The sequence below is a fragment of the Sinocyclocheilus rhinocerous genome, unplaced genomic scaffold (genome assembly GCF_001515625.1).
Source record: "Sinocyclocheilus rhinocerous isolate Xijiao unplaced genomic scaffold, SAMN03320098_v1.1 scaffold3296, whole genome shotgun sequence".
In the NCBI taxonomy this organism is placed as follows: Eukaryota; Metazoa; Chordata; class Actinopteri; order Cypriniformes; family Cyprinidae; genus Sinocyclocheilus; species Sinocyclocheilus rhinocerous.
The window spans coordinates 113,296-129,095 of record NW_015624426.1 but is presented as its reverse complement, the minus strand read 5'-3'; the positions used below and the strand labels follow the sequence as shown (position 1 = coordinate 129,095).

Sequence of the window (15,800 nt, the reverse complement as noted above, 5' to 3'; positions counted from 1 at the left end):
GTACATGTTGTATCTGTTGCAACAATAATGATAGACATGTTAAAATAACAATACTCTAAATAAAACATATTTGAGAATTATTGTTTCGTTTTCTGTAGAACACTCTTTCATGTTATTCTAATGTTAATAACATCTATTTTTATTTTTTATTACAGATGTATAAGCATTAGGTCATACTTGCCTTCTTGGTTTACTTTTTTAGGTTTCCTGCAGGTGCAGAAGATCATGACTGCAGCAACAATCAACAGAAATCCAGCAGCAGAGATTAACACTGTGTACAATATGGTTAGGCCGTGTTCTGTAACAGACAAAATGAGACGTTTGTGTTAATGAATCTGTTAATGAAACGCTACATGAAATATCAGCACTATGACATCAAATGCTAATATCACCACTGTCCAACCTGGATATGTCTGACAGAGTCTGCTGATGTTGAGATGTTGAGTCTGGTTGCTGATGGGATTGTTGAGCACACAGCTGTAGGTGTTTTTCTCCTGATATTCCACCTCCAGAGGTAGAGACAGACTGATGTTGAGATCAGACACACTGATGTTGGACAATAAACTGTTTCCTTTGTACCAGGAGAGAGTCACATGACCCACATTCACCACTGAACACAGCAGCACACATTTGGACACTGATGATGATGATCCTGATAATGATGGACAATTCTGCTGTGATGGTGATGATGAAGCACAGTCTCTGCTGATGACAGGGGCAAATGAGCTATTAGAGAGATATTAAAAGAGATATTAGAGAAGTTCATTGTGGCAGACAGTTGTGTTCATCACTCATATGACGTTGGCAACCCCTCTCTCAAACAAATTCCCATTTAAAATGGAATTGAAGTATCACTATTGAATTACTTTTGAATTAGTTGATGGACTTTACATAAAAATTACATAATTTATTACATAATTTTAATAAAACTTATTTCTAAAATTAAACGAAACGTATTCATGTGTGTTGATGTGTGACAGGGTTGAAACCACATTAGTTGTATGTATTGATTTATAGTTTTTCTCTTGTCCCAAACTGAGACTTTCAGTTTTCTAATATGAAAATCCATCATAAAAGTATTAATAAACATGTCTAAGACTATAAGATGATTTAAACTAGTTTTAAAAAATCTATTGTGTGAAAATTATTTCTGTACTATATAATTATATTTTTATATATCATTCAAATTTTAGATATAATTTTATATAAAATATTTTTATTTTTTATACTACATTATCATAAAAAATGCAAAATGATTACAAGATCACAGAATATTTTCATTATGCTTCATTTCCAGTCGAGCTGTTATTGTCAAATTATGCACATAGTGCTTTGATGTATTACATAGTCAGCAATATTATTTCAAGTTTAAAATTTTTAAGATGCTTATTTTTCTTAAAGTCCACAGCCAAAAATCGATCATTGAAGCAACACTCGCAGATGAAATGGAGTCAACAGGGTAAATACTTCTCTACTCACCGTAGACAGTAAGACTGAAGATGTTGAGCGGTGTCTCTGATCTTATGCTGGTTATGTTATAAACTCCTGAGTCTGTGGTTCTGGTGTTTGTGATGCTCAGAGATCCAGTCTCATTGTCCAGCTTCAGTCTGCCTCTGAATCTCTCACCGGCTTTATCATCATAATCCCTGCTCTTATTGTATTTTCTGTTGATTTGAGCGATGAGAATGTTTTTGTGTCCAAATTTCCACATTATCTGATCATCTTTCTGTATATCAGTACCATCAGTGTTCAGAGTGACAGAATCTCCCTCCATCACTGACACTGACTTCACTTCATTAACACCAAACACACCTGGAGAACAAATATTTACTCTTTGAAACTATTTGAAAATATCTCACTGCAATACAATTACTGACTCTGCACTTAATGTATAATTTCAATGTATAATTCAATAATGTGCAATAAATAAACCCTTTGATGTGAGTGGAAGAGAAAAGTGTTAAAATGGACATCACGAACACAAAGATGTTTTAGTGTATTAGTCTGATAAAACATGAAAATAAATGTTGGAAATAATAAATATCAGAATTATGTTGCTAAAACTGCTTACCAGCCAGACTCCATGAGCACAGACAGATAAAAATAAAAGTCTCAACATTTTCCATTTTCCTCAAATAACAACAGACCTGAATTCAGAAAAGTCAACATTTAAAACAAAGCACAACAGAAATGGTCTAAAAAGTTTTTGAAAGCTGAAAGTGACAGAAGAGCTGGAGAGCTGAGTGCTGTTGGTCTGTATTGTAGTGGTTTAGTGAAGCTTTGTAGGAAGTGTGAATAAACTGCTCCAGTTACACCTCCCACACAGTATGTCTTCTCACTTGATTTTCACATACAATAGACCTTAGTAATTACGATTAAAACAATATTGGCTCATGATCCCAGTTCAGCATTTTAAGAGGTAGCTTGTAAAGGTTTCTGAACATTTCATATTAAATCATTAACGTTACTGACATTCAGTTTAGAGCTGATATAGCAGTGCTTCAACAAAGAGCTGCATATGTAGCTTCACAGCGAGAAGGTCCTTGTTTTGGGTCTTGGCTGAGGAGGTTTTTCTGTGTGGTGCATGTTCTCATGGATGTTCTACTTACAGAAAAAAGAAAACAGAAGGCAAACTCTTTCTGAAGACGTGGTTTACACAGTCACATTTTATATTATTTAAAGAATATGAAGCTCTAAGCCAGTTCTGGTCCCGAACATCCTCAGCACTGCTCATTTGTTTAAGTAGGTCTTCGGCACGTGTTTTTGCAACAAATTCTTTGCGAACATCTGATGTTATTTTATTTTAAAGAAGTAACGGGCAAGTGATTCAGGTCATATGATTGTATTCACACCAGGCATATAGGGTGTCAAAGGCAGTTGTAAACAGGATGTTAACAGAGGCCAGAGACAGGACAAGACAGACGCAGAGGAGAAGAGACACCTCAGGCATTTACTTTTCATCTGGCCTCTGTATAATGCATATTAAAGCAGTGTTTATAAGTGCAGCGCTGCTTTGTAGTGCTGCCACCTACAGTCAGAGAGTGAATTTGAATTTTTAGTAGGCCTATAATTTAACAAAGCTAGTCAGACCATTCTGTTTGCTTTAAATGTTGTAATTGTACTGTCCAACTTAAATAAAAAATAACTCAATAAACAGTCATAGCTTTGACTATTACCATGCATGCGCATGCTTTGATCTGCATGTAAACAATGTGTGTGTGGTGCTGCTGACACAGAACACGCATGCACTGCTCCTTGTTTACGTTCAGAGGAAAGCACGCACATGCTTCTTTGTACTCTCCAAAATGGTGCTAGGGTGACACAGAGAATAATTGTTGAATGAAGTCGTTATTTTACTTTTTTTGCGCACAAAATGTATTCTCGTAGCTTCATAAAATTAGGGTTGAACCACTGATGTCACATGGACTATTTTGTCGATGTTCTTGGTACCTTTCTGTGCCTCGACTGTGGTAGGACCCTTGCTGTCTATGCAGGGTCAGAAAGCTCTCGGATTTCATCAAAAATATCTTTATTTGTGTTTGAAGATAAATGAAGGTCTTACGGGTTTGGAAAGACATGAGGGTGAGTAATTAATGACAGATTTTCATTTTTGGATTAACAATCCCTTTAATATGATTTATTTTTTATTTCATAATTTATTTCATATTTCATTTGACTCAAAAAAGCAATAAGAAATGTCCACTAACTTACAACTAAATATTCTAAGAAATATAAGCACACAAATCAATTGAAGTGAACTAAATCTTAACCAAGGCTTACAACAAATGACGTGGTTGACTCTTAACTTTTATAAAGAATATCTCTTTGGATTTAAGACTTTAGTCTTTGCAACTTTACAGATCTTCTTTATGCACCAAGAGCTTGTAACACTCCAAAGAGAAAGGAAAAAATTAAATCGCATCATATGACCCCTTCAAATAATAGCATCACATTATTCTGTATGATAAAATGTGGAAAGCAATATCACTAGAGCATTAGAATAAACTAATAAGTCATAAAATAGGTCAAACATTGGCAGCTGTGTCTTATTTCCCTCACAGGGTCTTATTTCGCAGATGCAATAAAGCTTTTATTCAGATAACTACAGGTGTAGAGATCACTTTCTCATTGAGCAGTAGTCTTTGATCTGGCAACTTATTTTACAAAAATACAACAGAATACAAACAAACAAACAAGAAATACTATCATACAAATATATTTATTGACTGTTTGATTAATCGGAGTACGTTTGTAAGGCACTACTCTTTGAAAAGCTGCTTTAGAAAGATTTGCATTGTGAAAAGTGCTACAAATACAATTGAAGTGAACAAAATACTAATTACTTAATTTAGTTTTTAATATGTAATGTCTCCACTTGTTCAAGAACATCTCCACTTTCCTGAATATCTGATTAGTCAGTGTGTGATGTTGATGTTTGCTCTCTCTTCTTCTGTTGATGGCTTCTGGATCTGATGTCATAAACCAACATAGCAACAGCAGCCACACCCACCAGAGCAGAGACAGCCAATCGGATCACAGCTTCAGTAACACCACAGCAGAGGATACAGACTTCTGAGAGAAAAAATGAATATGATTAAAATAGATATACAGCCCCCTGAAATAAATTTTTGTACATTTTTAGAGTTAACCCATTTAATCCCACCTTTCACAATAGTGACCGTAAAAAAAAAAAGCTCTAAAAAAAAAGCTTTTCATTTATAAAGCTCTAAAATCCTTACTGACTGATGTTTTAGTGCACTTCCTGCAAATATGGAAAAAAATAAAGGGTCTCGATTAAATATGTGCAGTTTCACATGATTAGTGCAAACTGCCGCATGACCAGAACAGTTTATTTCCTGTTTGCACCTTGAGAAGATGATAACGGCAACAAAGCTCCAAAACGAAGTAAAGTATGTTAACATAAAGATATGACAAAGATTTTTGGTACACATTATCTTTAAGGTGTCTAGTATTAATAAATATGAATTCACATATATTCAGTTTTGTTGAGTGTGGTCAGAATGAGTAAACATCTTGATGGTCACAATAGTGACCGGTGGGATAACAGTGAACTTAGGTATAAATCCAATTGCAGTTGTTAGTGAAAATTACACTAAAATGTTGCAATGACAAAATATTGCACTAAATTAAAAATTTAAATGTTACCAAAAATGTACAATATTGATGTTGTAATACTGGTAGCACTCATAAAAATTTTATGTTATATTTTACAAAAAAGTAACAATTTTGAAATGCGTTGATGGTTGAATTTTTTTTGTTTTTGTCTTTTATCTCAGTGTTGCTATCAATGTTGCATAAGTTTTTTTTTGTGCATAGTAGCAGTGGCGGCGCTAGGGCGGGGCTTGACGGGGCTATAGCCCCATCAGAAAATTGCTTAGCCCCGGCACAGCCCCCCCAATAACTTTTGAAAAACATTTTTAATGAGGACAGCGCGTCATGCGGTAATGCGCTATGAAATTATTGCGGGGCAATAATTTCATGTAATTTAATAATAAAAGTAACCTAATAATATAAGGCCTAATAATAAGAAGAATGTAACATGCATTAACTGCAAATGCTAAATCCTCTTAATATTGTCAATTTTTGATGCTTTTGACAATATCTCTGGCTGTCGTCGACTCGACACATGATAGGACGCATCTCAGCATGGGGAGGTTATCGCGGCGCCCCACCGCAGTCCGCGCCCTGCGTGCCAGTCCGCTATGCCACCACTGTGTGTAAAAAATATGAATTGTCGGCACTTTAGGCTATCTATCGTAAAAAAAAAAAAATGGTTAGAATTTACCATGTTTTCCTGCCAGTTGGCATTGAGCGTGACTGACACTTGATGGTCAGAAAAAATGACTAAATAGAAATGAGTAAAAAAAATAAATAAATAATAATAATAATAATATAATGAAAAAAGAAAAAAAAATCCCTACTTCCTCTCTTTTCTATGTGCGTTCATAAATTGCATTAATTTGTAAGTGTCATTGGATGTTGGCATTAGAAGTTATATTACTAATAACAGTGGCATATGAGAAGTTTAATACCACAGGAAAAAAAAAAGTAAAATGTGCCTTTTTCGAAGCTGCTGTAGATAAAAAACACAAGGTGGCTACATTTGCATGCCATTTAGATAGCTGAAGCTTATAGGCGTTCATTACGTTCACTCAAATTAATTAGTTTTTTAGCACCCCATCTGAACTGTTAAGCCCCCCTTTAGCACCCCCAACAAAAAAATCCTGGAGCCGCCACTGCATAATAGTAACCCTAGAATGTGATCAAACAGTTTAAAATAGCTGGGCTAAGATATATAACAATTTTTATGACTGCAGAAATATGTTAATACAGTACACACATTATCCCACCTGTCACAATTGTGACCGACCATAAAACACAATTTTTCACACACTTTTACAAAAATATTTCAAAAAATAATTATTGATTATTCAAAGGCTTACTAATGACACATTAGTCATTAGTAATCATTTGGATATTTTCATGTCTGGGAAAAATTTGGGATTAAATGGGTTAAATGCACTGGATTGATGCACTTTGAGAGCAAACCATTTTCCATGACAAGAACACCAGATACTGAGCTGCTCGTGTGCACAGTGTGCCCTTCGCTTTGATACTCCCAGCGTGAGAGACTAAATACTCATTTAATTAAATTGCTCTAATCCATATCACTATTTCACTTTTAGTTTAATTGACAGATGCTTTGCCAAACCAATGTCACAAAACACAACATATGTCATTATAAAAAGTTTAAAAGTATTTGTCAGTTGAATATGGACAGATTACGGCAGGCCACCACAGTCTATTAATGGAAAACACTGATATAGACGTACCGCCACAGACATACCTGAACATGGCTGACAGAGTTCAGTGTTGTTGAGATGTTGAGTCTGGTTGCTGATGGGATTGTTCACCACACAGCTGTAGGAATCATCCAGACACTCCAGATGTAAAGAAAGACTTCTGTTGAGATCAGACACACTGATGCTGGAGAAGATACTGTTTCCTTTGTACCAGGAGAGAGTCACATGACCCACATTCACCACTGAACACAGAAACACACATTTGGACACTGATGATCCTGATGATGATGAACAATTCTGCTGTGGTGATGATGGTGATGATGAAGCACAGTCTCTGCTGATGACAGGAACAGGCAAATGAGCTATTAGAGAGATATTAAAAGAGATATTAGAGAAGTTAATTGTGGCAGACAGTTGTGTTCATCTCTCATATGACGTTGGCAACCCCTCTCTCAAACAAATTCATATTTAAAATGGAATTGAAGTTTTACTATTGAATTACTTTTGAATTAGTTGATGGACTTTACATAAAAATTACATAATTTATTACATAATTTTAATCAAACTAATTTCTAAAATTAAAAGAAACTTATTTATGTGTGTTGATGTGTGACAGGGTTGAAACCAAATTAGTTTTATGTATTGATTTATAGTTTTACTCTTGTCCCAGACTGAGACTTTCAGTTTTCTAATATGAAAATCCATCAGAAAAGTATTAATAAACATGTCTAAGACTATAAGATTATATAAACTAGTTTTCAAAAATCTATTGTGTGAAAATTATTTCTGTACTATATAATTATATTTTTATATATCATTCAAATTTTAGATACAATTTTATATAAAATATTTAAATTTTTTTATACTACATGATCATAAAAAATGTAAAATAATTAGAAGATTAATATGGAAGTTTTAATGTAAATATCACAGAATATTTTCATTATGCTTCATTTCCAGTCGAGCTGTTATTGTCAAATTATGCACATAGTGCTTTGATGTATTACATAGTCAGCAATATTATTTCAAGTTTAAGATTTTTAAGATGCTTATTTTTCTTAAAGTCCACAGCCAAAATTGATAATTGAAGCAACACTCGCAGATGAAATGGAGTTAACAGGGTAAATAATTATCTACTCACCATAGACAGTAAGATTGAAGATGTTGAACAACTTGATTTTCACATACAATAGACCTTAGTAATTACGATTAAAACAATATTGGCTCATGATCCCAGTTCAGCATTTTAAGAGGTAGCTTGTAAAGGTTTCTGAACATTTCATATTAAATCATTAACGTTACTGACATTCAGTTTAGAGCTGATATAGCAGTGCTTCAACAAAGAGCTGCATATGTAGCTTCACAGCCAGAAGGTCCTCGTTTTGGGTCTCGGCTGAGGAGGCTTTTCTGTGTGGTGCATGTTCTCATGGATGTTCTACTTACAGAAAAAAGAAAACAGAAGGCAAACTCTTTCTGAAGATGTGGTTTACACAGTCACATTTTATATTATTTAAAGAATATGAAGCTCTAAGCCAGTTCTGGTCACGAACACCCTTAGCACTGCACATTTGTTTAAGTAGGTCTTCGGCACGTGTTTTTGCAACAAATTCTTTGCGAACATCTGATGTTATTTTATTTTAAAGAAGTAACGGGCAAGTGATTCAGGTCATATGATTGTATTCACACCAGGCATATAGGGTGTCAAAGGCAGTTGTAAACAGGATGTTAACAGAGGCCAGAGACAGGACAAGACAGATGCAAAGAGGAGAAGAGACGACAAAAGTCTCAACATTTTCCATTTTCTTCAAATAACAACAGACCTGAATTCAGAAAAGTCAACATTTAAAACAAAACACAACAGAAATGTTCTAATAAGTTTTTGAAAGCTGAAAGTGACAGAAGAGCTGGAGAGCTGAGTGCTGTTGGTCTGTATTGTAGTGGTTTAGTGAAGCTTTGTAGTAAGTGTGAATAAACTGCTCCAGTTACACCTCCCACACAGTATGTCTTCTCACAGGTATATTATGTGCAAATTTGAGGTGTAGACTAAGTATGTGTGTTAGATAAATAAGTGTATGAGTGTATAAATAGTGTTGTGCGTTCCACAGTTTTATATATATATATATATTTATTATATTTATATTTATTTATTTATTTTTGGAATATAGTTTTAAATATAGGCTAAAAGAAGCATGTTTAAATAAAAAGCATTTTGCTTTATATTTGCTGATCTACAAACAGACCAGTCTTTATCAATTTTTGCACATACAGTAACAATCATATCAGCAGAAAACTGCTATTTTCTTCAAACCAGGTTCCAAGAAGTTTGGAGAACAGACAATCTGATCTCACAGGAAAATGTAACTATGTTACGACGTGGAGATTTCATATGAATTTGTACGGTGAATCATACAAAAACTTTCCATTATTACAAAAATGTGAGCATGAAGGTCCACGTGTAAACATTCTCATTATGGGGTGTAAGCAGATAAATTAGATAAATTACCAACCACTTCACCAGAACATAATTTACCTATGAATTGGCATGAGATTGTGTTACATATGGAGGGAATATTTCAGTATTTCTCTCTTTCTTTGTTTGATTAAATATTTTAATTAGGTTAAAATTTGCCTATAATATAATTTCACATTTTGGTGGGAATACATGTGTCTTGGATGACATGTTAGAGTTTGTGATGTGGCGATATTGTAATGTCTTTAAATGATATTCTTGTGTGACCCTACAATATAAATGCATCAGAGTAAATCACTAAACACACACTTAAAATGGACTCACTGCTAAAATAATACATAAACATCATAGATACGCTTACCGATTTATGTCTTTTGTAAAATGTGGGATCAGCGTAAGTGATCTCTCTATCACGGATCTGAACTGTAACAAAACATAACAGAAACAAAATTCTCAATGAACTGATATTTGAGTATTGTTTTATATTATTATACACACACATGCAGTAGGTAAAAGTAGGCAATACTTGCCTTCTTTGTCTGTTTTTCTGTGTTTCCTGCAGATGCAGAAGATCCCAACTGCAGCTGCAATCAACAGAGATCCAGCAGCAGCAGCAGCAGAGACCAACACTATCACATCTGGAGGATGTGAAGGAGAGTGTCATTAGTGTGAGTGAATGTGTACATAAACATTAAATATTATCACAGAAGTACCTGAACATGGCTGACAGAGTTCAGTGTTGTTGAGATGTTGAGTCTGGTTGCTGATGGGATTGTTCACCACACAGCTGTAGGAATCATCCAGACACTCCAGATGTAAAGAAAGACTTCTGTTGAGATCAGACACACTGATGCTGGAGAAGATACTGTTTCCTTTGTACCAGGAGAGAGTCACATGACCCACATTCACCACTGAACACAGAAACACACATTTGGACACTGATGATCCTGATGATGATGAACAATTCTGCTGTGGTGATGATGGTGATGATGAAGCACAGTCTCTGCTGATGACAGGAACAGGCAAATGAGCTATTAGAGAGATATTAAAAGAGATATTAGAGAAGTTAATTGTGGCAGACAGTTGTGTTCATCTCTCATATGACGTTGGCAACCCCTCTCTCAAACAAATTCATATTTAAAATGGAATTGAAGTTTTACTATTGAATTACTTTTGAATTAGTTGATGGACTTTACATAAAAATTACATAATTTATTACATAATTTTAATCAAACTAATTTCTAAAATTAAAAGAAACTTATTTATGTGTGTTGATGTGTGACAGGGTTGAAACCACATTAGTTGTATGTATTGATTTATAGTTTTTCTCTTGTCCCAAACTGAGACTTTCAGTTTTCTAATATGAAAATCCATCATAAAAGTATTAATAAACATGTCTAAGACTATAAGATGATTTAAACTAGTTTTAAAAAATCTATTGTGTGAAAATTATTTCTGTACTATATAATTATATTTTTATATATCATTCAAATTTTAGATACAATTTTATATAAAATATTTAAATTTTTTTATACTACATGATCATAAAAAATGTAAAATAATTAGAAGATTAATATGGAAGTTTTAATGTAAATATCACAGAATATTTTCATTATGCTTCATTTCCAGTCGAGCTGTTATTGTCAAATTATGCACATAGTGCTTTGATGTATTACATAGTCAGCAATATTATTTCAAGTTTAAAATTTTTAAGATGCTTATTTTTCTTAAAGTCCACAGCCAAAAATCGATCATTGAAGCAACACTCGCAGATGAAATGGAGTCAACAGGGTAAATACTTCTCTACTCACCGTAGACAGTAAGACTGAAGATGTTGAGCGGTGTCTCTGATCTTATGCTGGTTATGTTATAAACTCCTGAGTCTGTGGTTCTGGTGTTTGTGATGCTCAGAGATCCAGTCTCATTGTCCAGCTTCAGTCTGCCTCTGAATCTCTCACCGGCTTTATCATCATAATCCCTGCTCTTATTGTATTTTCTGTTGATTTGAGCGATGAGAATGTTTTTGTGTCCAAATTTCCACATTATCTGATCATCTTTCTGTATATCAGTACCATCAGTGTTCAGAGTGACAGAATCTCCCTCCATCACTGACACTGACTTCACTTCATTAACACCAAACACACCTGGAGAACAAATATTTACTCTTTGAAACTATTTGAAAATATCTCACTGCAATACAATTACTGACTCTGCACTTAATGTATAATTTCAATGTATAATTCAATAATGTGCAATAAATAAACCCTTTGATGTGAGTGGAAGAGAAAAGTGTTAAAATGGACATCACGAACACAAAGATGTTTTAGTGTATTAGTCTGATAAAACATGAAAATAAATGTTGGAAATAATAAATATCAGAATTATGTTGCTAAAACTGCTTACCAGCCAGACTCCATGAGCACAGACAGATAAAAATAAAAGTCTCAACATTTTCCATTTTCTTCAAATAACAACAGACCTGAATTCAGAAAAGTCAACATTTAAAACAAAACACAACAGAAATGTTCTAATAAGTTTTTGAAAGCTGAAAGTGACAGAAGAGCTGGAGAGCTGAGTGCTGTTGGTCTGTATTGTAGTGGTTTAGTGAAGCTTTGTAGTAAGTGTGAATAAACTACACCTCCCACACCTCCCACACAGTATGTCTTCTCACTTGATTTTCACATACAATAGACCTTAGTAATTACAATATTGGCAATATTGGCTCATGATCCCAGTTCAGCATTTTAAGAGGTAGCTTGTAAAGGTTTCTGAACATTTCATATTAAATCATTAACGTTACTGACATTCAGTTTAGAGCTGATATAGCAGTGCTTCAACAAAGAGCTGCATATGTAGCTTCACAGCCAGAAGGTCCTCGTTTTGGGTCTCGGCTGAGGAGGCTTTTCTGTGTGGTGCATGTTCTCATGGATGTTCTACTTACAGAAAAAAGAAAACAGAAGGCAAACTCTTTCTGAAGATGTGGTTTACACAGTCACATTTTATATTATTTAAAGAATATGAAGCTCTAAGCCAGTTCTGGTCACGAACACCCTTAGCACTGCACATTTGTTTAAGTAGGTCTTCGGCACGTGTTTTTGCAACAAATTCTTTGCGAACATCTGATGTTATTTTATTTTAAAGAAGTAACGGGCAAGTGATTCAGGTCATATGATTGTATTCACACCAGGCATATAGGGTGTCAAAGGCAGTTGTAAACAGGATGTTAACAGAGGCCAGAGACAGGACAAGACAGATGCAAAGAGGAGAAGAGACGCCTCAGGCATTTACTTTTCATCTGGCCTCTGTATAATGCATATTAAAGCAGTGTTTATAAGTGCAGCGCTGCTTTGTATTGCTGCCACCTACAGTCAGAGAGTGAATTAGAATTTTTAGTAGGCCTATAATTTAACAAAGCTAGTCAGACCATTCTGTTTGCTTTAAATGTTGTAATTGTACAGTCCAACTTAAATAAAAAATAACTCAATAAACAGTCATAGCTTTGACTATTACCATGCATGCGCATGCTTTGATCTGCATGTAAACAATGTGTGTGTGGTGCTGCTGACACAGAACACGCATGCACTGCTCCTTGTTTACATTGAGAGGAAAGCACACACATGCTTCTTTGTACTCTCCAAAATGGTGCTAGGGTGACACAGAGAATAATTGTTGAAAAAAGTTGTTATTTTAGATTTTTTTGCACACAAAATGTATTCTCATAGCTTCATAAAATTAGGGTTGAACCACTGATGTCACATGGACTATTTTGTCGATGTTCTTGGTACCTTTCTGTGCCTCGACTAAACTCCTGAGTCTGTGGTTCTGGTGTTTGTGATGCTCAGAGATCCAGTCTCATTGTCCAGCTTCAGTCTGCCTCTGAATCTCTCACCGGCTTTATCATCATAATCCCTGCTCTTATTGTATTTTCTGTTGATTTGAGCGATGAGAATGTTTTTGTGTCCAAATTTCCACATTATCTGATCATCTTTCTGTATATCAGTACCATCAGTGTTCAGAGTGACAGAATCTCCCTCCATCACTGACACTGACTTCACTTCATTAACACCAAACACACCTGGAGAACAAATATTTACTCTTTGAAACTATTTGAAAATATCTCACTGCAATACAATTACTGACTCTGCACTTAATGTATAATTTCAATGTATAATTCAATAATGTGCAATAAATAAACCCTTTGATGTGAGTGGAAGAGAAAAGTGTTAAAATGGACATCACGAACACAAAGATGTTTTAGTGTATTAGTCTGATAAAACATGAAAATAAATGTTGGAAATAATAAATATCAGAATTATGTTGCTAAAACTGCTTACCAGCCAGACTCCATGAGCACAGACAGATAAAAATAAAAGTCTCAACATTTTCCATTTTCCTCAAATAACAACAGACCTGAATTCAGAAAAGTCAACATTTAAAACAAAGCACAACAGAAATGGTCTAAAAAGTTTTTGAAAGCTGAAAGTGACAGAAGAGCTGGAGAGCTGAGTGCTGTTGGTCTGTATTGTAGTGGTTTAGTGAAGCTTTGTAGGAAGTGTGAATAAACTGCTCCAGTTACACCTCCCACACAGTATGTCTTCTCACTTGATTTTCACATACAATAGACCTTAGTAATTACGATTAAAACAATATTGGCTCATGATCCCAGTTCAGCATTTTAAGAGGTAGCTTGTAAAGGTTTCTGAACATTTCATATTAAATCATTAACGTTACTGACATTCAGTTTAGAGCTGATATAGCAGTGCTTCAACAAAGAGCTGCATATGTAGCTTCACAGCGAGAAGGTCCTTGTTTTGGGTCTTGGCTGAGGAGGTTTTTCTGTGTGGTGCATGTTCTCATGGATGTTCTACTTACAGAAAAAAGAAAACAGAAGGCAAACTCTTTCTGAAGATGTGGTTTACACAGTCACATTTTATATTATTTAAAGAATATGAAGCTCTAAGCCAGTTCTGGTCCCGAACATCCTCAGCACTGCTCATTTGTTTAAGTAGGTCTTCGGCACGTGTTTTTGCAACAAATTCTTTGCGAACATCTGATGTTATTTTATTTTAAAGAAGTAACGGGCAAGTGATTCAGGTCATATGATTGTATTCACACCAGGCATATAGGGTGTCAAAGGCAGTTGTAAACAGGATGTTAACAGAGGCCAGAGACAGGACAAGACAGACGCAGAGGAGAAGAGACACCTCAGGCATTTACTTTTCATCTGGCCTCTGTATAATGCATATTAAAGCAGTGTTTATAAGTGCAGCGCTGCTTTGTATTGCTGCCACCTACAGTCAGAGAGTGAATTAGAATTTTTAGTAGGCCTATAATTTAACAAAGCTAGTCAGACCATTCTGTTTGCTTTAAATGTTGTAATTGTACTGTCCAACTTAAATAAAAAATAACTCAATAAACAGTCATAGCTTTGACTATTACCATGCATGCGCATGCTTTGATCTGCATGTAAACAATGTGTGTGTGGTGCTGCTGACACAGAACACGCATGCACTGCTCCTTGTTTACATTGAGAGGAAAGCACACACATGCTTCTTTGTACTCTCCAAAATGGTGCTAGGGTGACACAGAGAATAATTGTTGAAAAAAGTTGTTATTTTAGATTTTTTTGCACACAAAATGTATTCTCATAGCTTCATAAAATTAGGGTTGAACCACTGATGTCACATGGACTATTTTGTCGATGTTCTTGGTACCTTTCTGTGCCTCGACTGTGGTAGGACCCTTGCTGTCTATGCAGGGTCAAAAAGCTCTCAGATTTCATCAAACATATCTTTATTTGTGTTTGAAGATGAACGAAGGTCTTACGGGTTTGGAAAGACATGAGGGTGAGTAATTAATGACAGATTTTCATTTTTGGATTAACTATCCCTTTAATATGATTTATTTTTTATTTCAATTTATTTCATATTTCATTTGACTCAAAAAAGCAATAAGAAATGTCCACTAACTTACAACTAAATATTCTAAAAAATATAAGCACACAAATCAATTGAAGTGAACTGAATCTTAACCAAGGCTTACAACAAATGTTTAAATAATAGATCACTGATAAGTTCCTGTGAAGTCCTGTCCTGTTGTGTCAAGCTCTGATCTTTCTTGTTCTCGGCCCAGTTGTATCTGTGCCTGCCGCGCATCTGTCTCTGTTACTGGATTGTCTGCCTGGTGTTGACTTGTGCCTTCATACTGATTCTGCGTTTGCCTCTGCCCTCTGGGACTGTTTTCTCCATACCGACCATCTCGCCTGGCCTTTGACTACGCTCACCCGTCGCCCGTATTCTTCAGTCCAGAATCGGCCGGTGACCGCTGTTTCAGATGCTTTTCTTTTGTTTAATAAACGTTCTCAACTGACTTTGCTTTTTATTTGTAATGTAATATACTTAAACTAAATTATGAAGGTAATTTAATGCCTAAAAGATTTGCATACGCAGAGTAAGAGTTGTGGAAGTGTACATAAGACTGTAAGCGTAAATTAAATTTGCATGCAC

The 15,800-nt window shown here is 35.0% G+C and overlaps 1 protein-coding gene across 1 annotated transcript; it reads right to left on the bottom strand.

Annotated features, from left to right (window-relative positions):
- Window positions 1-338: 338 nt before the first annotated feature.
- Window positions 339-11,755, bottom strand: LOC107740722 (uncharacterized). Its single transcript, XM_016553233.1, has 9 exons — window positions 11,698-11,755; window positions 11,106-11,438; window positions 10,008-10,325; window positions 9,825-9,932; window positions 9,664-9,717; window positions 2,531-2,580; window positions 1,476-1,726; window positions 707-726; window positions 339-652 (listed from the first exon to the last, which is right to left on the bottom strand). Exons 1-9 carry the CDS (start codon window positions 11,750-11,752, stop codon window positions 339-341), a joined length of 1,503 nt encoding a protein of 500 aa, XP_016408719.1. The 5' UTR covers window positions 11,753-11,755.
- Window positions 11,756-15,800: the final 4,045 nt, after the last annotated feature.

What these genes read in the sequence shown, in the direction of transcription:
- LOC107740722 (XM_016553233.1), bottom strand. Translation starts at nt 11,752, where the DNA reads ATGGAAAATGTTGAGACTTTTATTTTTATCTGTCTGTGCTCATGGAGT. An exon ending in GTGCTCATGGAGTCTGGCTG is followed by an intron (nt 11,439 to 11,697) that starts GTAAGCAGTTTT and finishes TTTGTTCTCCAG; the next exon opens with GTGTGTTTGGTGTTAATGAA. An exon ending in ACTCTGTCAGCCATGTTCAG is followed by an intron (nt 9,933 to 10,007) that starts GTACTTCTGTGA and finishes CACATCCTCCAG; the next exon opens with ATGTGATAGTGTTGGTCTCT.